The sequence below is a fragment of the Chrysemys picta genome, chromosome 7 (genome assembly GCF_011386835.1).
Source record: "Chrysemys picta bellii isolate R12L10 chromosome 7, ASM1138683v2, whole genome shotgun sequence".
In the NCBI taxonomy this organism is placed as follows: domain Eukaryota; kingdom Metazoa; phylum Chordata; order Testudines; family Emydidae; genus Chrysemys; species Chrysemys picta.
In genome coordinates this window covers 18,435,272-18,456,453 of record NC_088797.1, presented here as the reverse complement: position 1 = coordinate 18,456,453, position 21,182 = coordinate 18,435,272, and the positions used below count along the sequence as shown (strand labels likewise).

Here is a 21,182-nt window from a genome sequence, read left to right as displayed (position 1 = left end):
CAGCTTTAGGGGGGGAGGGCAGGGGAGGGGAGGGTGTAAGGGAGTCCACCATTTCCTCCCCACACATCACTATGCCATGGATTGTTTGCCTCCAAAGACTTAATACATCACTTCATAACTGCAGTGGAAGTCTATGATCAGCCAAGGCTGATTAGCTAAGAGTCCCTGGACTTAAATATCTGTGACCATATTCTGATGTCAGCTTCAGGGGTGTAAATCCAAAGTCAATGGGCCTGAGTGGAGATGCACCTGATTTACATAAATATAATCAAGAACAAAATGTTGTCCTTGGAAGCTGATAGCAAAGCATTCTCTGAGAAGGGCCTCAACTCTGGAATTTGGTAGTGTACTCTAATGCATAGAGCCCTGGACTCAAACTCAGGAAACCTGGGTTCTAGTCCCATCTCTGCAGCAGGCCTGCTGGGTGACCTTGGGCAAGTCACTTCTCTATGCCTTAGTTTCCCCATCTGAAAAATGGGGGTGATACTCCTTTGTAAAGTCCTTGGAGATCTACTGATGAACAGTACTATATAAAACAGCTAGGTATTATTATTACTGCTGGTCTGAGAGTCTGTTCACCTTAGGACACCACACAAAGACCATCACTCCTCCTCCCATTCCTTTGCCTGCGGGAGAGCGAAGATGGTATTTAAGATTGATAGGGAGCAGGGATGGGCTGGAAGTAAAAAATTTTATTATGGTTTAAAAAATTGTGGGACTAAATTCACTGCTGGCACAAAAAAAAGGATGCAACTCCATCTAGTCAACAGAAACCCACACACCAGCAATGAATATGGCCCTATGGGTTTTGGGGTTCTTTAGGTTTTGATTATTTGTTTTGGTTTGTTACTTACATACACTATGAGTTTTTATAATCTATAAAATGCGTTCAACGATCTGAGATATTGCTGCACAAGCCTGACACTCGGAAAAAAAAAAATCAGTCTCATAAAAGCTCCTGTTCAGTATTACTACTGTTGCAATTGGCAGTCTCATCAGAATCTCTGGGCTCTAGAGACTGAGATCTCTTCTCATTCCTAGAGGTGTTTCCCTCACGTAAGGGCTGAAGTTCATTGGTAGAAGACAGAGAGGAGAAATAAATAATTACATATATAAATTGGGACATAAATGTAGATGTCTACGTTGTCTGTAGAACAGTAAATTTTATTCCCTTGAAATTTCACTCACGAGCTGGTGTCCCTAGGGCTCTCCTCTTCCTCATGTTGTTCTTCTTCTGTCTCACTACCCTGACTACTGCACGTGCTGGACTTCAAAACTGGTATTTCCTCTAAATAGTTGTGGACTGACTCCTCCTCTTCCTCACTTGCTCTATGATTCCAGAAATTCTCCCACCTACTGCAATATTAATTGTTCATTCACATTCCCTATAACTACAGTGAAACTATCATTTCAAAATCTATTATTCTAAGATAAATTTCACTGCATAAAAATACACAAACGAAAAACCACACCACCTTTCCTGGCATCCAAGCTGATTTTGCACCCAGTTTTTCCATTTATCAAAAAAGACCATGAAGTACAATTGCTACATATAGCCACCAAAGAGATGCACCCACCATTAGTGTGTTCCAGCATCTGAATTAGTGTGATCAAAACAGTGCAACTCTATAATTAAAAAAACAGACAGCCTAGTAGGAGGCAGCTGATGTCTAGAAAGAGGTGTAGCTTGTCCCACAGGAATCTCAGTTTATCCCAGATACAAATCTCAGAGAGATGGGGCACTTGATCTTAAAACTCAAGTTGTCAATTATCCATCCCTTAGTCAAAATGCACTCCATTTTGGACTGTATATAGCAGTGAGAAAACCAAAGGTGGAAAGAGAGAAAAATCTGCACCAACAAAGTTTGTGAAAGCCCTCTTGGGTCAGTCACAGAGGGATATAAGCCTCAAGAGATGGGGCAAAACTTTCTTTAAGCCGAAGTAACATATGTGAATTTTGATGTGTCGTTGAGGGACTCCTATAGCAAAGGCAAAGTGAAGGAACAGTAGGATTGGGAGAAAAAACAGACCTAATCCTCATCTCATTTACACCAGTCTAAATCCAGAGTAACTCCATTTTCTTCTATGGAGTAATTCCAGATTTTTACAGATGTGAAAAGGTGCTCACCAGTGAAGAGCCGGAGGACTCTGAGGGCTTGTTTACACTACCGGCCGGATCGATGGCCAGCGATCGATCCAGTGGGCGTCAACTTATCATATAGATGCAATAAATCGATCACTCTAGTGTCGACTCTGGTACGCCACCTCAACAAGAAGCGCAAGGGGAATCGACGGGAGAGCATCTCCCATTGACACCCTGCGGTAATTAGATCTAAGTACGTCGACTTCAGGTATGTTAATCACGTAGCTGAAGTTGCGTAACTTAGATTGATCCCACCCCATAGTGTACACCAGCCCTAAGTAAAGTGCAGAAGAAACCCACTTAAGGAAGAAGGATAATGGCCTGGCCATGCTGTGGTGTCAGGAATCAATAAAACAAGGATTATCTATTCAGCACAAAAGGGATGGACGTAAGAGGTTTACCTTGATGGATTCCAGCAAATTGACCATACTGGAGATAAAGAGCTGCCAGGATGTTCTATTTTGACTTTCTCTTCACCATTTTTATTCCTTATGCTGACAATGCCATTGAACATCCCCAAAGCAAGGTATTGGCCATCATTTGTCCAGCTGATAACAAAATAAACAAAATGAAAAAGCAGCACGACACAAGGAAACTACTAAAAGTACAGTGTACTGAATCAGCGGATGATCGTTTAGAATGTGTCTCTAAGTAAGGAGAAAGAGTACTGGAATTTAGCCATTTACCCTGCAGCAATGTACAGTCACATTCATATTTATAGCAGGAACATGCAACCTAGGGAGAAACTCTTTGTTATACCCAAGTGAAAAATAAGTGCAAGAATAAAGAGAACAAAAAAGATATCATCTGCTAACACATGATGGAAAATCACATCTACATTATTTGTGAAGATTGTGTGTCCACATACCACACTGTATAATCTTCATTCAGAATAGCGATCACATAGAAGAGACAATAGTGATGTTTAGCATACAGAGCACTGGACTGGAACTCAGGAGACCTGTGTTCTACTCCCAGCTCCACTACTGGGCTGCTACATGACCTTAAGCAAGTCACTTCACTGCTCTGTGTCTCAGTTTCCCCATCAGTAAAATTGAAATAATGATACCTCCTTTGTAAAGTACTTTGAGAGCTATTGATGAAAAGCACTACACAAGTGCTAGGTATTATTTTATTATTTCCCCTGACTTTACCAGTTGAGTATATCCTTTTGCCCCCCCCGGGATAAAATACATCACTTCCTTAAAACTGACAATGCTGCTGCCTCTGCATGTAGAACAGTTTACCTGTTTGCCAATTGCCCCCCTTCTACTCTTTCAAATGCTTCCTTAAAAACCCACATTATCATCAATCCTTCCTATCTCTTTCTCCTCACCTTCCCTTACTTGAACTATAGTGCAGCATTTCTCAAACGGGTCTGTGGACCCTGCTGATCAACTCTTCCCCTTCCCTCCCAACACCTCCTGCATGCTAAAACTCTGGCAGCGCAGCAGGGCTAAGGCAGCCTCCTTGCCGCTCCCGGAAGCGGCCAGCACATCCCTGCGGCCCCTAGCGGTAGGAGCAGGGAGTCTCCATGGGCTGCCCCTGGCCCAAGCGCCAACTCCACAGCTCCCATTGGTCGGGAACTGTGGCCAATGGGAGCTGCAGGGGCAGAGCCTACAGGCAGGGGCTGCGCGTGGAGACCCTCTGCCCGCCCCCGCCTAGGAGCAGCTGCCAGAGGGATGTGCACTTTTGGGAGCCGCCAGAGTTAACCGCCACCCGGCCAGAGCCTGTACACCTCACCCCCTCCTACACCCCAACCCCCTGCCCAAGCCCAGAACCTGCATCCCGCACCCAAACTCCCTCCAAGAGCCTGCTCCCCCTCCTGCACCCCAACCCCCTGCCCCAGCCGGGTGAAAGTGAGTGAGAGTGGGGAAGAGCAAGCAACGGAGGGAGTGGGGATGGAATGAACAGGGGGCAGGGCCTCAGAGAAGTAGGCGGGGCAAGGGCTGAGCAGGGGGTCCTCATGTCCCCGGAAAATTTTAAATCAAAATGGGGGTCCTCGGGTTGCTAAAGTTTGAGAACTGCTGCTGTAGTGCATGGTCTTGTCTGAGACTGCAAGCTTTTGGAGGAGATTGTATATTTATAAATTTTCATGCTTTACAGTGCTCTATAATATTACTCCTGAGGGAATTATGTGCCAAAAAATTAAAAAGTCTGTGCCAAAAAAATATAAATTCTGCACACAATATTTTAAAATTCTGCAAAATTTTGTCAATAAATAATTGTGGAAGCCCCAGCATGGAAGTGGGGAGCACAGGCAACTGGCTGCACGGAGGTGGGAGATCACCCTGCCGCACCTCCGACCCCCAGGACACGAACTCGGCAGTGAGGCTACGCCCAGCCCTGACACAATCCAAGGGCTGGACCTGCCCAGGAAACACCCCGGGGCCCTGTTCATGCCCATAATCACGGCTTCTGCATACATTTAATTACATATACTTTTCTCTTTATTGTCATATTTTTATTCATAAAGGAAAAAACCCAATCTGAATGACACGTCTAGTCCTTAAAACTTACCTACAGCAGGTGATTTTACTGCTTGATTTATGTTTGGAGACTGACTTCTGCTCAGGAGACCACAAGCCTTAAAAAACAAAAACCGACTAAGTTCTTCATCATTACAAGCAGCATTTAGATTAGAAAAAAAAAGGTGGTTGATTTTAAAGGGGCCAGGATTTTACTCAGTGTTGGGAAGGGTCAATGTTTTGAATAGGTGCTGTTTATTCATATATGGAAGGAATAGGGAGTAAACATCTAAATATAAGAACTATAATGAAATATTTCTTAAAGTGGGGCAAAAAAAAAAAAAATAGTACTCTTGAAAAACCATATCACCATAAGATAACACACTTTAAGGAGCTGGAGTACATAACCCTTTTCCAACTGAGGGGGGAGTGATTTTAAAAGTAAAATATTAAATTATGCTAAACAAGGTATTTTCTAAATTTTCATCTGTATACTCCATAGTGGAGGAGTAACATTTTATTTCTCCATTTCTTCATCACAGAAAAGAAAAAACTGTACCTATACATTACTGGCTTAGTAATGTTTAATTCTCTGATTTTAATAATGTTTACTGGCTCAATGAAAAACATCAGAGGAAGAAGACATACCAAAATCACTGGAGGAGCAGGATGCCAGTTGATGAGTAACAGGATTGTATGAAACACACTGTATAGAATCATTATGCCTAGAACAAAGTAATCATCACATTTCAAACAAATCTTTTGTTTTAAATGCCACATTTTCTATCTTTTATAACAAGATATCTTAAAGCTAAGCTTAGAGGACAAATATTGCATAAAAACAGATCAAGTTACACTATTTCAAATTAACATGTAATTAAACTAAGTTAAAAATAAACATTTTTAAATTAAGTAGTCTCTAAATAGAGGCTTCATCAGATTGCAAGAACTGGCTGCATTGGTATGAGGGCACAGGCGGATATTGGTTTGGGGAGCACTGTGAAAGAAATAAATGTTATTAACCAAATTTTTCCATAATATGTATGCGTGCATCTCTCTCAATAACTTAGACAAGAATCATGCAAACTTATCAAAAAGCAGAATTAGGATTTGAAGATGTAAGATACTAGCAATTACATATCTATATTTCTTAATGACTTGTGGAAGACTGGTATTAATCCAATGAAAAATACCAAGAGAATTCTGTATGCACACAAATAAAGCAGGGCAGAAAAAGATGGAACTTTTTGGTGGCGGCAAATACTAGCAACCACCTTTGGATTGGGCTTCAAACTACAACTATTCTAATTTGGCTTATTTTACAAGACCGGGCTCATGTCTTGGACATACAGTACACATAACTCCTGTTGAGACAAAGGCAGAATATAACTCCCAAAACTCTCCTGACACTCCTCTGTTCTTCTTGAACTTCTGCAGCTTCTTAATACAGTGAGAGAGGCTCTCTGGTGCTCCTTCAGCCCTGCAATGTCTTCACAAGAGTAACACCGGTGCTTTATCTAGCCCTCCCACTTCTCCCTCATTCTCTTAACTGCTTTCCTAACCCTCTCAAATATCTTTTTATATCTTGACTGCTCTCCTCCATCATTTTTCCTCTCTCTACTAGTTTCTTCTCTGACCTTAGTTCACATTCCTTCAACTCTCCTAGCATCACTCACTTATATTAACAGCAGAAGTCCATAATCAAAGTATATATTTAAAGGAAGCAGTGAAGTGAATGCGTTCACTTACGTGTATTTCAGAATGCCTTCTAACTTTGAAGTCCAAATGATTACACTTTTGTCAGCAGAGCCAGATGCAAAACGCTTGCCTAGGGATTAATAATAATATTTTAAAACAAAACACCCACACATTTAATTATCACGTTTACTCCAAAAACACTCATCTTAGCAAAATAGAAAACAGGAAGTACTTTGTAGATGTCTGAGCTCTACAGGATCAAGTAAGTATGGGTCCAGTCCTGCTACTGACTCCATATGGTTGCACTTCTGCACCCACACAAAGTACTACTGACTTCAATGGAATGCTGTACAGGTAGACCTCTGCTTTCACACAGAGCCCCACTAAAGTTCATGGGATGCATAGGTCTCTATTCGTACCATCAACTGCAGGATTGGGGCCTATGTTTGTAATATCCAGAGAACAGCACTTTCTTCTGCAGCTGATATTTGTAAAGTGCTTTGAGACCTGAGATAAAAGGCAGTGTTTAAATGCAAAGTATTATTATTAAAACTACCTTAACATTCCTAATTTTAAATTTACAACAAGAAAGGGATGAGGCCAATTACCATGCTTCCTACAAACTAACACAAACAAGGAAGCTAAGAAACCCAAAGGTGTCACCTACCATCTTTAGCATAAGCCACACAGTACACTGTGTCCTTGTGCCCTTTCAAGGGCTGAATTAAGGTTCCATCAGATGTATCATACACCTGTATCAATAAAAGGAAAATGTAAAGACCACAATCCTTCAACAAGCTCCATAGGGACTAGAATAATTAGAACTAAACAAGATATGAGGCAAAATAATTGTTTGTATACTTTGCTTATTTGACAATACTTTGTATATTGTCAATGTCACTATTCCTCATGGATAGTTAGTTAGTTTCCCCTATTTAAGTCCACACAGCAAAAGGAGACAATTAAAAAAAAAAAAAAAAAAAAAAGGAAAGGAAAATACAATTATATGACAAAATTTGGCAGGGAGATTTTGAAACAGGTGTAGTACCTGAAACTACTTTTAACTTGTCTTTTAAAAATGACTAGTTTAAATTGATGGCATCCTTTTAAAATACTAGAACATACTTGCTTCTTTCTGTGCATGGAGAAGCAGGCATTACATGTAAGGACGATAGAGGTTACTCATTCAATTCATATGCTGTTTTCAGACACCCACTTGGCCTGCCTGTTTCAAAAAATCCCACTCCCTTCCTATATCAAAAACTATCACTTGTTCTTTCTACCACATCTTTTTAAACTGAAGAAAAGGTCACATGAAAGAGTCCCCGTTAGGGAGAGTAGTAAGAAATTTTAAAAGACCCCAAAAACATTGCTATAGTTTATATAATGTTCCATAGCTGTATTTTGGGGTCTTTTAAAATATATATATTATTATGATTAGATTCAGGAGGTATGGTGTGGAGAGGAGTAAACAATCTCCTACCAGCAATCTGTTTCCTGCTGCAATTATCAGCTGAGTTCCATCAGGTTTAAAGGCAAGATCATATATACTGGACAATGAGACAAAAAGGGAAAATTAAGGACAGAACACTAAATATTACAAGAAATACCCAGAAAACATACTTTCTATTTCCAACATTGTTTAAATGCCATAAAAAAAGGAGTCAAGATTTAATTTAATAGAATTTATTACACACCTCAGAACATATCTAACTTTGGGGAAAATTCCAAAAGCCAAACAGCTTTACGATGCTTTCCCCACATGCAATAAGAAGTTCTGCAAACAGACCACCATCCTGCAATTGACTTTGTCCAGGCACAGAAGTATGCTTACACAGATCCAGCTGCAGGACCAGGTCACTAACCTGCAACTGCATCCTTGTAGACAGATCCTTGTGACCATGCATATGCAGTTGCAAGATCAGGGACATGGGTGGATGAAAATTTTAAAAAATAGGGAAAATCCTGCATTATTCAGACCTTATTATTGACATTATATTACCTATAGTTTATGAGAACCAACTATATACAAGCTACAGTATACATTTTGATGGTTATATGGATAATAAAAACAGATCTTGTTCAATGACATGAAGAAATCAAAATAGAAAGGTGGCACCCTATTTAATCTTGCTGTCACTTGGTGTTGGGAGGGGTAGGGGCTGGAGAGGCGAAATAAATGGTCTGTATTCATTCCTCACTAAAGTTTTCCTGAGATATACAGTTGGTTTCCAGGAGGACAATCCTACCATAGCACAGTTCAGTAGAACACAATGATACAGAACATTAAAAAGCTGCCAATATACATTAATTAGTATTGGCTGGGAGTGGGAGGGCATTTTCTCCCAAAGCACTTCCTACCACTTGAATATACAACACTGGAGAAATTAACCACTCATTCGTTTAGCAAAGCCTCCACAGGGAGGGTAAAGGGTGAAGTCTGGCCAAGCACACTGGAAGTACACCTCTATCCCAATATAACGTGACTCAGTATAACACGAATTCTGATATAACGTGGTAAAGCAGTGCTCCGGGGGGGTGGGGCTGAGCACTCCAGCGGATCAAAGCAAGTTTGATATAACACGGTTTCACCTATAATGCGGTAAGATTTTTTGGCTCCCGAGGACAGCATTATATCGAGGTAGAGGTGTATTCTTAGAAAAAAAATGTGGAGTGATCTTTAACACGCACAAAGAGCAAAGAGAACCATAGTTTGGAAAATCACCCACAGAGTAAACTACCTGGAATTCAATGTATCTATTTTCCTTAAATGAAGGGCTGAAGTTGCATCTTCCCACCCCTCAGGAACCCCCAACTCAGGATTCTGGGAACTCTGTATATTCCATATTTAATGCTTACTTTATTAAACCATCTCCATTGGACTCATATTTGATGTTTCTCCCATGTCTCCCATTGACATTAATAACCATGGTTATAAACCACAGGCTGCTGCTCTCCTGACCCCAATAAGAACCCATGAGACCTTACCGGTTCATACAGATTGTGAGGCTTTAAATTGATAAGAAATTTTCTATTAAATAAAAACGGACTGACAAAGATGCAACATGCCTGATCAGATTATCAGCATGCCCATACTACAGTGACCCTCATCCCAAACCCTCCCCTGGGGCAAATCAAAAGATGGGTCCCTGCCATCCCCCCTCACATTCCTTACTAGGCCATGAGCTCCCCAAGGCAGGGACCACATCTTTCCATGTGCCCCATTAAGTGCCCAATGTGCTTTGGGATGCTGTGAAAATAGCAACATAAACCATACTCAGCCTCTTACCATTGCTCGGCCTTATCCCTCCAGGTCAGTGCGGCCCTCATCCCTCCCTCTCCTACTAACACTCCCTCCCTCCCCGCCTGCCCTGCCCCCTCTCCCCAGCACCCCCTCCCTCCCCGCCTGCCCCAGCACCCCTTCCCTCCCCGCCTGCCCTGCCCCCTTCCCCAGCACCCCTTCCCTCCCCGCCTGCCCTGCCCCCTCTCCCCAGCACCCCTTCCCTCCCCGCCTGCCCCAGCACCCCCTCCCTCCCCGCCTGCCCTGCCCCCTTCCCCAGCACCCCTTCCCTCCCCGCCTGCCCTGCCCTCTTCCCCACCACCCTCTCCCCCAGCACCTCCTCCCCCACCGCCTGCCCTGCCCCTAACACCCCCTCCCTCACCGCCTGCCCTGTCCCATCTACCCCTAACTACCGCTTCTTCCCCTCACCGCCTGCCCTGCTTTGCCCCGCCCCGCCTGCGTGTGCCCGTGTTACTGCCTGCCTCTCTCAGCCCCCTCTGCTGTCTCGCGGCACCGCTGGCGCTGCCCTGACTTTCCCCCTTCCCTGGCTGCTGTTTGTTTATTTACACAAGATTAAAGCTCCCCCAACCTCCCCAGGCAACGCGCATGCGCACTAACCCCAAAGCCCTTTGCCTGGAATCAACCGGCACGACGCGAGGAGGCGGAAAGGGAAAGGATAGAAACTCAAACGTTGAATCAGGATTGCGCATGCGCCACAAACGCTCCCATGGGCACTGCGCTTGCGCAAGGGGGAAAAGTACTGCGCAAGCGTGAAGCTCTCTGCGGGACTGTGCTTGGAATACGCATGCGCAAGAGGCGGACTGTTCTGTGTCGGGGCTGTTCTTGCGGGAGAACCTCTGCGCGCCCTTGGCGGGATCGTATATTGGCGAGAAGCTCTGGGGGTGTGTGCTAGGTATGCGTAAGCGCATGCGCAGTGCGGGCAGGAATGGCGTACACCCTCACGTGACATGGGAGGTGCTTCAGTATGGCGGCTCCGGAAGTACGGGGGCAAGAAGAGGGCAGGTAAAGTTACTATAGCAACAGGAGGTCAAGAGACCTTTCAGAAGGGCTAGGCCGCGGTCTGTTCCCTCAGAGTGGTCCGCCACGTGGGGTCCTGTAGCAGAGTGCGGTGATGCCACACTGTGATGACGTCACAAGCCATGGTGCGGTGATGTCACGGTGCGCGATTATGTCACATTCTGATGACGTCACTGGGCATAGTGCGGTATGTGAAACCCAGTTCTGCGTGGGTATGTCGGTCGCTCTGGGCCCTGTTTAGTTCCTTGCCAGCTTGGCTTTTGGGTGCTGGCCACAAAGCCTCTACCTAGAGAGCGCCACTGACAGCTGGGACTGGAACTGCTCAGCTATGTATCATACGCTCTATGGTGCTGCACTCCGGGAGATTCTCATTTAGCTTGAACGGTGGGACCTGGAACAGGAGGATCTGAGTTATATCCCTGCTGCCACTGATGAGCACTGGGCTGGGTTTCAGCTGGCTGAGGGCCCTGGGATAGGATTAGAACAGGTATAAGGTTCTGAGATGTACTGCTGTGGAGTCATTTTCTGATCTGTTGCACTGATTTAGCAATCATAACACTTAAGTGGCCCCAGACATATAAACATTAAACTGGCAAGGCAGTACAGTACAAACATCAGCCAGGGCAGTTCAAAACCTGCCAACTGGCAGCGCCAGTGATGCGTATGTTACTTATGTGGGCTCTAATTAAGATGACCATTTATGTTTCAAAGAAATAAAGAATATGAAAAATGCACTTGGAAGCTTACTTTTAAAGGCTAACATCCTACTGTGGTTTGTTTATGACACAAGATTATATACCAGGGATCGGCAACCTTTGGCACTCCGCCTGTCAGGGAAAGCCTCTGACAGGTCAGGACAGTTTGTTATAATAAATAATTAATGGAGATATCCCATCTCCTAGAACTGGAAGGGACCTTGAAAGGTCATCGAGTCCAGCCCGCTGCCTTCACTAGCAGGACCAAGTACTGATTTTGCCCCAGATCCCCCCTCAAGGATTGAACTCACAATGCTGGGTTTAGCAGGCCAATGCTCAAACCACTGAGCTATCCTTCCCCCCTGTGGTGGGAAGTGGCGTGGGCCAAGAGATGTGCTGGCCGCCGCTTCCAGCAGCCCCCATTGGCCGGGAACGGCGAACTACGGCCAGTGGGAGCTGCGATCGGCCAAACCTGCGGACGCTCCAGGTAAACAAACCATCCCGACCCACCAGCGGCTTTCCCTGATGGGCTGCGTGCCAAAGGCTGCCGATCCCTGTTATATACAATGCAAAGTCACACATTTGTATTCCAGACTATGATCCTCTGTATGGTTATTGCTGAAATACAAGACAATGCACTCCTCATGTTAACTTGAAGTCCAATATGTAAACATAGTATAGATTGCAAATATTTTTGTTCCACATGGGAGAGAGGCTGATCGTGCTGTTTCCATAGCTCTCCCAGCATCTACTGTCCCAATGAACAAGAGGCAAAATCTCACACATAACAGTGCACAAATATTTGCAACAAGCCAGCTAATACCTTCATATTTTCAGTTAATTTTTTTCCCCAAAATCTCTGCAGGTCTTGAAATATTATAGTTAGAAATAGATCTGTCTGGAACTATTCATATCATTTTTTTATTTTACATTTACTTTCAGTGACAAAAGTGACATGCAAATTGGAAAGAAAACAAAAGAAGAGGGGAAAGAATTAGTGACAGAGACAAGAGAATATTTTGGTCTACAGATTGAAGGTACTGAGACCATAGCAGAAAACACACTCCAGTGCAAAGAAGATGTAGCTGCTGTGTCAGAAGTGGCTTCTAGATGTCTCAAAAACTTTCCAGATGGATGGGAGAAGATCACAAAGCAACGACAGTCAGGCAAAACTGCAGGGAAATATGATGTTTATTTCATCAGGTAATATTTGATGCAACTCTTGAAATTAAATCTGTATAGTAAGTAAAAGCAGTGTATGTCACATAGACTTATTCTACTGGTTGCTTAGTGGAGAGTAAGTGTTACAGAGTCTAGGAGTCAAGTGTCCTTGTTCTGTTCCAGTCCTCACACAGATTTAGTCTGGGACTGATCCAAAACCCCCTCCAAGTCCATAGACTCCTGTTGATTTCAGGAGCCTTTGAATCTGACTTAGGGCAAGTCTTTTAACTTCTTGGTACTTCATACTAATAATATGGAAATCTGTAAATAAAAATATTTACATGGCTCATGAGGGTAGCAGGAGGCTGTAAAATACTTTAATATACTTAAATGAAAGTATAAAGTATTATTACTTGCAAATTAGTTCTTTGTATGAACATTTTTGATCAAATATTAATAGAAGGCTTGTCTAAAAGGTATTTATTCAACCTTTTTAAAAAAAATATTGAGCTAGATTATTTTTTGGAAAATGCAAGTAACATTTTTGACTGATTTCCCCCCCCCTCCCCCCCCCCCCCGCGAAATGTGAGGTGCAGTTTTGTTTGTTTTGTTTTAAGAGCAAGGAATGAAAACTATAACCACTGATCATTTAACTTTCTTTCATTTCGTAGTCCTCAAGGAGCAAAGTTAAGATCCAAACGTGCACTTGTGGCGTATTTTAGTAAAAATGGAGAGACTGTTCTTAAACCAGAAGATTTTGACTTTACTGCTCCTGTTCAGAGCAAAACTCGATCAAGAGCCAAAGGATTCGGTGCAGAAGCTGTGGGACCAAGATTACAGAATAAAGAATGTAACAGTAAAGCGCAAGATCTTAGTGTGCAAAGTAGTAAAGAAGAACTTAAAGTTTTGGAGTTGCAGACCAGTAATGAACAGCTAGAAAACATTTCCATCCATCTGCAAGGCAGGGGGGACTTGGTCATTAAAGACATTAAGCCAAAGGACTGTTGCAAAAAGGCCAAAGAAAAAGGAGCAGTTGGAAGAAGGGCTCAAATTAAGAAAGCTAGAAAAGGCTCAGAAAAGAGGAATCCAGATCACAGCCAAAATAAAAGGCAGAGAAAAGCATCATGTAATAATCAAGAGGCTGAGGGCAGCCAAATAAAAAAAATCCGGCAAAAGAAAAATGTTTGTGTTTCTGATAGAGGCAGAATAGACAATCAGAACTTAAACCCCACAGATACTGGAAAAGCAAACACACTTTCAGAGGATGAAATAATGACTTCAGGATCACAATCAGAGATGCATCTTGGACCAGTAACTGCTCTCTCAGAAACAGAGTCAAGAACCATGGAACTATTAGGATATGCAGAGAAGAGTTCTGATGATGCAGCTGCTACGAAATCTGACAAGAACATTGCAGAAAGAGAAGGATTGGGTGCGTTTGCGAAAGAGAAGGATTGGGTGCATTCGGGTAACCAGGATTTCAAACCTGGCACTGAAACAGACATTAGCATTTCACAGCCTTGTGACAAGAAAAGCTTTACATCGGTGAAAATTCTGCAAGGTATATACATTTCAGAGCAGAGCACTCTTCTAAAATTCCATCAGGGATACTTCCAAACTAATTACAAAAAAGGAGTGTTTCAGGCCTGCCTACTCCATGACTGGGTATGGTTAGAACAGGGGTCGGCAACCTTTCAGATGTGCCGAGTCTTCATTTATTCACTCTAATTTAAGGTTTCGCGTGCCAGTCATACATTTTAAAATTTTTAGAAGGTCTCTTTCTATAAGTCTATAATATATAACTAAACTATTGTTGTATGTAAAATAAATAAGCTTTTTAAAATGTTTAAGAAGCTTCATTTAAAATTAAATTAAAATGCAGAGTCCCCCAGACCGGTGGCCAGGACCCGAGCAGTGTGAGTGCCACTGAAAATCAGCTCGTGTGCCTCCTTCGGCACGCGTCCCATAGGTTGCCTACCCCTGGGTTAGAACTTTCTAAATCTCCTAGCTTGAAGTCTGTCTAATCTGTTTATAATATTTACCATACAGAGCATCAGATATTATAGTAGCTAAGTGCTATGAACCAACCAGTTCAAGCCAAGAAAGTGGATTTATTCACAATTAGAAATCACACCATCACTTTCTCTGATTTAATGTATCAATGATCACTACTCTCCATATGTCAATTAACTTCTTATGTTACTGCAAAAGTGGCCAGGTTTTGATTCAAGATATGCAACTAACCTTGTTTAACTTCATTCTGAGGTTAGTATAATAGTTCATTGATTCTGCCCTCAATTATACCTGTGCAGCATCCATTGACTCACTGAGATATGACTACTTTTCTTAAGGGCTTGTCATTGGAAGATTTATTTTTTTTAACAGATGCTGAAATTTTGATAGATATCTGAGTGGAACTAATTCTCATTTACATACAGGTATTTTTTTTCTTTTTAGAAGACTATGTCCCAAGAACACAAGTAGAGAGAAGGAAAACCAGTCCATATTTTTCTAGTAAATACAGTAAAGAAGGTATAGTATTCTCTATGGGAAAGAAAGCTGTGTTTTGGGGGGATTGAAAGGCTCAAGAGATTAATAATGGGTATGGAGCCTTCCACTTTTATATCAGTAGCTCAAATCCATACCTGATCATTACTAATCTGAGAGGTACCACCACCTGATGGCTGCATTGTGGCCTACGTGAGAGCATTTTTGTTGTCTCACTTTAAACCTACCAGACAGGTGTCCATATTGCACAGACCACCATCACATTTTGCATTAACTGGCATTCTTGGTGACTATTTCAGCAGAGACGCTGCAGATTGAATGGGCTCTGAGAATGAGCTACCTTTTACCCATTAAGGCTGTTATTCTGTATCAGCGGTGAAGCCCACACATCTGCTGCCTGCTCTGTACGTAGTTGATGCAGTGGGAATTTATGGTAGCTGTAAGGCCCCTTCTCCCCAGAGAACAGCCCCAGTTACTGGGAACCTCTACATCCAGATGTCAGGCTAGTTCTGTACTATCTCCAGAGTGACCCTGGGTGCAGGAGGCATTCTGGGGATGGAACGAGGGTGAGTATGGCTTGGGCAGACCTTTTGTCCTGGCAATTCTGCACCCATAGAAATACAGGAGCAAATTAGGGCAGCTCACGGGGCTAGCCTAGCCTGTGCCAGGGCCCCACTGGCCCCTGCAGTGTCATAACACGAGTAATAAACTCTCTACCCTCCCTCCATGCGCTAGTGGGAGCATGGGGGTGAGTCTGCTCCAATGTCTCTTAAAAGATTGGCGGAGGGAGAAATCAATCTTTTACTGCTCAGTAAAGTTTCCCATATTATCTTTGTGTGTGTAGCTCCAAGCCCACCAAGAAGGAAGGCCTTCAGGAAATGGACTCCTCCTCGGTCTCCATTTAATTTGGTCCAAGAAACGCTCTTCCATGATCCGTGGAAGCTCCTCATTGCAACCATATTTCTCAATAAGACCTCAGGTAAATAGATATACGATATGATATGAAGCTTAACCTCTACATACCAGTTTCATGGTCTGTGAATTGCATTGGCTTATGTAAATGCTGAATTTGGATCTGATGTGGCTGTTAGGGATGGTTGTTGTTGAAAGATCAGGGCCTTAGCTACTAAGTTTTTCATTACAATATTGAAAGGATTAAATAAACTAATACTATCTAAGATATATTAGTATAAACAAGTTTAAATAATTTGCATCTTCCTCATCAACAACATTCAGAATGCACACTTCGGATAGTCACACAGGGGAAGTCACTGTACAGCCTTTCTGTTCACAACATATTATCTCTGCCTAGGTAAGATGGCAATACCTGTGCTCTGGGAGTTTCTGGAGAAATATCCTTCCCCTGACGTAGCAAGAACCGCAGACTGGAAAGAAATGTCAGAGTTACTTAAACCTCTTGGCCTCTATGAACTCAGAGCGAAGACCATTATCAAATTTTCAGGTAGCTTCTTTTGAATATGTCTGTAGAACGATCTAAACTGTCAGTAAGAAAGTGGCATTATAAACCCCAGTTCTGTGATTTTCCTTCAGTGTTCCAAAGATAGAACAACCTGTGTAATGGAGGAGCAGGCCCTTGGTTTGAGATGACTATCAGAATTAAAAACCTCATTAGTATCAACAAGGTTGATATGTTTTGCAATGAGATACTACAGTATTTTCTGTATTTTAATGTTTAAAATAAAAACATTACTGTGTAGATTTTGCTCTGTAGTCATTTAAACCTGTCTTCCACAGTGAGATTTGCTTAGAAATAATTCCTTTTTCACCTGTTACTAATGTAATACATTTAGTTAAAATTGTAGCGTTTAAAAGACTTTAAACTGGGGATTTGGATGTTTTAATGTAAAAATCAGGATTTTTCCAGTTCTGCAGTGAGTACCAGTATTTTCTTGAGATATTTTCTCTGGCATGTTTCTCTACATGTTAGTATGGGGTTATATTCTCTAGATGAGTATCTGACCAAGCAATGGAGGTATCCTATTGAGCTGCATGGGATTGGAAAGTATGGCAATGATTCATACAGAATATTCTGTGTCAATGAATGGAAGGAGGTAAGTGATGCTGTCATTCTCTAAGGGCCTGATCCAACGCTCATTGAACACATTGGGTTCCACTGACTTCGTTAGACCTTGGATCAAGCCCTATATAATCATGTGGATTAAAAATAAAATAGAGTAGAAATAATCTGTCAGCTTTAATTAAGAAGTGTTCATGGACTGTATTGTTTATGGGCCTGATCCTGCAAGTCCATATTGATGTGAATAGCCCAAGAGCTAGTCCTACAATTGTGCCTCAGTGTGCAAGGAGGCACCTAAAGGCTAGCAACAGTTGTCTCAGTTCAGGGCAACTGCACCTGTATTACCCCTCAGTGGTCCAGCAAGGGCACCCACTGCTCAGGCTTCCAGCTTCCCAGCCATTGCCTGTCTTGGATGGAAACCTGCGTCTCTCTCTCTCTTCTGACCAGAGTATTTCCAGGCTGCACAGTTCCCTGCCTTTCGCTGTGTTATTGCCAGCAGAGGCAGGCTGCCCAAGCACGCCTGCTTGCTTCTTCTTCAGAGACTGATTACAGAGTGTTTGTCAGTAGTTATAAGTTACCACAAAGTTCTATGCAAGCTTATTTTTTTTCTTAAACTAAAAGCACTATAGAGAAAACATTAAAAACCATACAAGAACTTACATGCATGCTAATAGGCTTACCACAGACCATGCCAACACTAACATGGGCTCTGGCTGGAGTAGACCTTCCAAACGCCATCAAAAGGATTTCTTTTGTGATCAGGTTCGTCACAGCTTCAGCTCAAAGAGCACACGATCATGTAGGGCCTCAGTAGGCCAAGTCCTTCCGCTCCTCTGAGGATTGGGGCCCTTCACGGACTAGAGATCCTGTCCTTTCGCTGAATCAGGAAGAAGGCTGTGAGCCAGTTTATAAACAGGATATTTATCTAGAAACACTTTGTCTGTTTCATCCATGGAAAATCAAGTTTGAATTAGTATATGCATACTTCTCCCAGGGGAGTCAGGGCTGGATTTATACCTTACGCACCCCTAGGCACAGCATCTTCAGCGCCCCCTGCCTACAGCTGACCTTTCTGTTACACACAGTTTTAGAGAGGTAAGGCTCCCCTAGAACGTCAGTGCCCCTAGCTACATGCCTACTGTGCCTAACTGGAAATTCGGCCCGGCAAGGGAGTAGCTTCAAACGGCTGATAATGAAGGAAATACATTAGCATCTTCCTCCTACTAGAGAAGGTCCATACATTTTAATTTTTAATGGACTCCAAAAGGTATTAAGTCTTATTCAATAAAGTTTAGTTTAATTCCATAAGGTTTATCCAGGATATTACAGTTGTCAGTCTGACACAACAATCACCCCCTTTAATTTCCTTTTACGTTTCTTGGATCGGTTGTGAGATTTCTCTCCCCCCATCCTGGTAATGGTAGTGGTCTTTGTGATGTGTCAGGGTACCCCCTATTTTATTTGTCTGCAAGAGCGTAGCATCTGCTCTGACTTGCCTCTCCTCCCTCTACTGCAACCCAAAAACCTCACTAGGCTCTTCTCTTGTTTACAGATTGTTGCAAACAGCAGCTGTACTCCACTTAGCAAGGTTATTGTGTGACTTGCCTTCTCAGTTGATGCAAGTGATGTTTCATGCGTGATCAGTATATTCCCGCATTTCAGGAATATGCATGTTTAGGTCTTTTTTTGTATCAGCATGCTGTAATAACCCTAAACTATAAAGTAGGTTCCAAGCTGGGGTTGGAGATATTCCAGGCAGTTATTTCAGTACTGCAAGAGATTTTTTTTATAGAAGACATTTTTATGACAAACATTAGTTCTAACGCCTTCCTTCTCTTTCAGGTACATCCACAAGATCACAAGTTAAATACATACCAAGCCTGGCTCTGGGAAAACCATGAAAAAATGAGTCTTAATTGAAAAATGCAGATATGTTTTTATATAGCTTCACTTTTTGGTACTTACCACCTTGCTCTTGGCTATAGGTACACATGAAATGGAAACATCCTATATTCTCTTTACACATTTGTAGTTCTGATCATTGAGTGCTTAATTCCAATATTTGATTGTGTTTAACATGTTTTCAAACTCACATAATCATTGTAATTAAAAGCTGATAAACATTGATATTTTAAAATAAATTTTAAATAAGTTATTTTAATAGTTGGCCATTCCTCAGTGCTGCAAAAACTAAAGTGATATCATACTTTCACCTAACTAACTAATACCCTGCTACCTTACCATAGACATCCAAGTGTTATCAATTATTTCTTTTGCCACTTAAGTATTGCTTCTGACCTTCTATCTAGTGATGGGACGGAAACATCCAACTCCCTTTGTTTGACTACTTGTGAGTAATCAAGTCAAATGATCCCAAAAGAGAAGAGGGCAGGTCCTTAGAACTCAAACTCCCACTGCTAACTTTGCAAGCCTGATCCTGTAGAAGCTATTAGTTTAGGGTCTAATCCAGAGGTGAGCAAACTTTTTGGCCTGAGGGCCACATCTGGGAATAGAAATTGTATGGTGGGCCATGAATGCTCACAAAATTGGGGTTGGATGCGGGAGGGGATGAGGGCTCAGGGTGCGGCCAGAATAAGGAGTTCAGAGTGCAGGAGGGAGCTCCGGGCTGGGGAGTACGGTGTGGGAAGGGACGCAGGCTACAGCCGGGGGTGCAGACTTTGGGGTGGGGTTGGGAATGAGGCGTTTGAGGTGCAGGAGGGTGCTCCAGGCTGGGATCGAAGGGGGTTGGGGTGCGGGGAGAGGCTCAGGGGTACAAACTCCAGGCAGCACTTACCCTAAGCGGCTCCCGGAAGCAGCGGCCATGTCCCCACTCCAGCTCCTACGCAGAGCTGTGGCCAGGCGGCTCTGTGTGCTGCCCCATCCGCAGGTGCCACCCCTGCAGCTCCCGGCCAATTGGAGCTGCAGGGGCGGCGCTTGGGGCAGAGGCAACATGCAGAGCGGAGCCCCCTGGCTGCCCCTACACATAGGAGCAGGGCCATGCTGCTGCTTCTAGGAGCAGCGTGGAGCGGCCCCTGACCCTGCTCCCTGGCTGGAGCACCGGAGCAAGGCAAGCACCAGACCCCAATCCCCAGCGGGAGCTCGAGGGCCAGCTTAAAATGGCAGGCGGGTTTGTTCTGGCCCGTGGGCCATAGTTTGCCCACCCCTCGTCTAATCCAATGTTCACTGGAGTTAAAGGAAAGACCAATGGATTTTAGATCAGTTCACTTCTGCTTTACTACTGAATAACCTCATTGACTGTAACAGGACTATTCATGGAAGTATGCACTAGGCTTGGTGTTATGTTTGCCAGATCAGACCCTAACTTGCTAACTTTTAAAGAGCTTCCTGCAGCTGACTTGTGACTATTACCGGTTTGTATTCATGCTGAGCAGGACTTTGACACCTGTGCATTCTTACAGCCCTGCTAACTACTCTTCCTTTGATAATTGTTTTGTTTTTACTGCTCACTAGCGATTAACTCTCTTGACTAGTTTTCAGCATTTCTTGCTACCATCCAGGTAGCACCTTTCTTTTAGCATACTGTGAGCCTGATGCTGCAGAAATCGGAACACTAATTAACTCCCGCTGAAGTCAAACACTTCACAAAATCAGGTCCAGAACAAGACTTCAGTGGGGCCCAACCTAGTGGGATATTGGTTAATGAGCCTTATTTTTCAATAAGATTTTTTTTTAACACCTGAACTGCTGTAAAATCCTTGTTTTTCAATTCATATTTGCCATATTTAAAGGAGTCAAACAGGTCCTAAAGATGCATCTGTAATTACAAAAGCATGTAAACAACATGTAAAGGTTGGGGCAAGGACCGGGTTGAAGCTCTGCATTTGAATCTAATCCATAATGCCTTCACCCTGTGAAGCACCTAATGAACTATACGTACAGTGCAGCTTTAATCTATGCATCTCAAACTGGGTGTGTATTTTCACCCATTTTACAGATGGAAAGAATGAGATGAAGAGAGGTTAATGTTCTGACTTTCAAAGGTGCTGGGCACATGCAGCTCCCACTGACTTCAGTGGGAGTTGAGATGCTCAGCGCATCAGAAAATCAAGCCCTTAATGATTTACCCAAGGCCACAGCATGACTCCTTAATGTACAACAGAATGGAATCCTCTTTTTCCTCACTCCTGGTCCC

At 43.0% G+C, this 21,182-nt stretch overlaps 2 protein-coding genes across 11 annotated transcripts in view; one reads left to right on the top strand and one right to left on the bottom strand.

The window, feature by feature from the left end:
* The window catches only part of IFT122 (intraflagellar transport 122), a 50,442-nt gene extending 39,924 nt beyond the window's left edge, over positions 1-10,518 (bottom strand). For 3 of the 7 annotated variants that reach the window (XR_010589032.1, XM_065550855.1, XM_065550857.1), the window contains exons 1-8: positions 10,208-10,518; positions 7,793-7,859; positions 6,977-7,061; positions 6,361-6,439; positions 5,260-5,336; positions 4,664-4,730; positions 2,545-2,691; positions 1,189-1,356 (exon numbers count right to left, since the gene is read on the bottom strand). Coding sequence is in view for 6 of the 7 variants with exons in the window: in XM_065550855.1 (XP_065406927.1) it covers positions 1,189-1,356; positions 2,545-2,691; positions 4,664-4,730; positions 5,260-5,336; positions 6,361-6,439; positions 6,977-7,061; positions 7,793-7,859; positions 10,208-10,518 (1,001 nt within the window). In the remaining variant the exon portion in view is untranslated. Of the gene's footprint in view, positions 1-1,188; positions 1,357-2,544; positions 2,692-4,663; positions 4,731-5,259; positions 5,337-6,360; positions 6,440-6,976; positions 7,062-7,792; positions 7,860-9,598; positions 9,690-10,207 lie in introns of those variants that run through there. The other 4 variants (XM_065550856.1, XM_065550859.1, XM_065550858.1 and 1 more) reach the window with 3 other exon arrangements.
* MBD4 (methyl-CpG binding domain 4, DNA glycosylase) lies at positions 10,472-19,182 on the top strand. Of its 4 annotated transcripts, none has more exons than XM_005288460.5 (8): positions 10,472-10,612; positions 12,265-12,525; positions 13,155-14,044; positions 14,941-15,015; positions 15,836-15,970; positions 16,304-16,453; positions 16,960-17,063; positions 18,872-19,182. In XM_005288460.5, exons 1-8 carry the CDS (start codon positions 10,575-10,577, stop codon positions 18,947-18,949), a joined length of 1,731 nt encoding a protein of 576 aa, XP_005288517.2. In that variant the 5' UTR covers positions 10,472-10,574; the 3' UTR covers positions 18,950-19,182. The 4 variants fall into 4 exon arrangements, with proteins under 4 accessions (XP_005288517.2, XP_042705810.2, XP_005288518.2 ...); XM_005288461.4 differs by having other exon boundaries at positions 10,551-10,814; XM_042849876.2 differs by lacking the exon at positions 16,960-17,063.
* The last annotated feature ends 2,000 nt before the right edge of the window (positions 19,183-21,182 follow it).

Excerpts from the sequence above, each read along its gene's own strand:
- MBD4 (XM_005288460.5), top strand. The coding sequence starts at position 10,575 with ATGGCGGCTCCGGAAGTACGGGGGCAAGAAGAGGGCAG. Across the intron at positions 12,526-13,154 it reads TATGATGTTTATTTCATCAG|TCCTCAAGGAGCAAAGTTAA; the intron begins GTAATATTTGAT and ends TTCATTTCGTAG. Across the intron at positions 15,971-16,303 it reads ATTTCTCAATAAGACCTCAG|GTAAGATGGCAATACCTGTG; the intron begins GTAAATAGATAT and ends ATCTCTGCCTAG.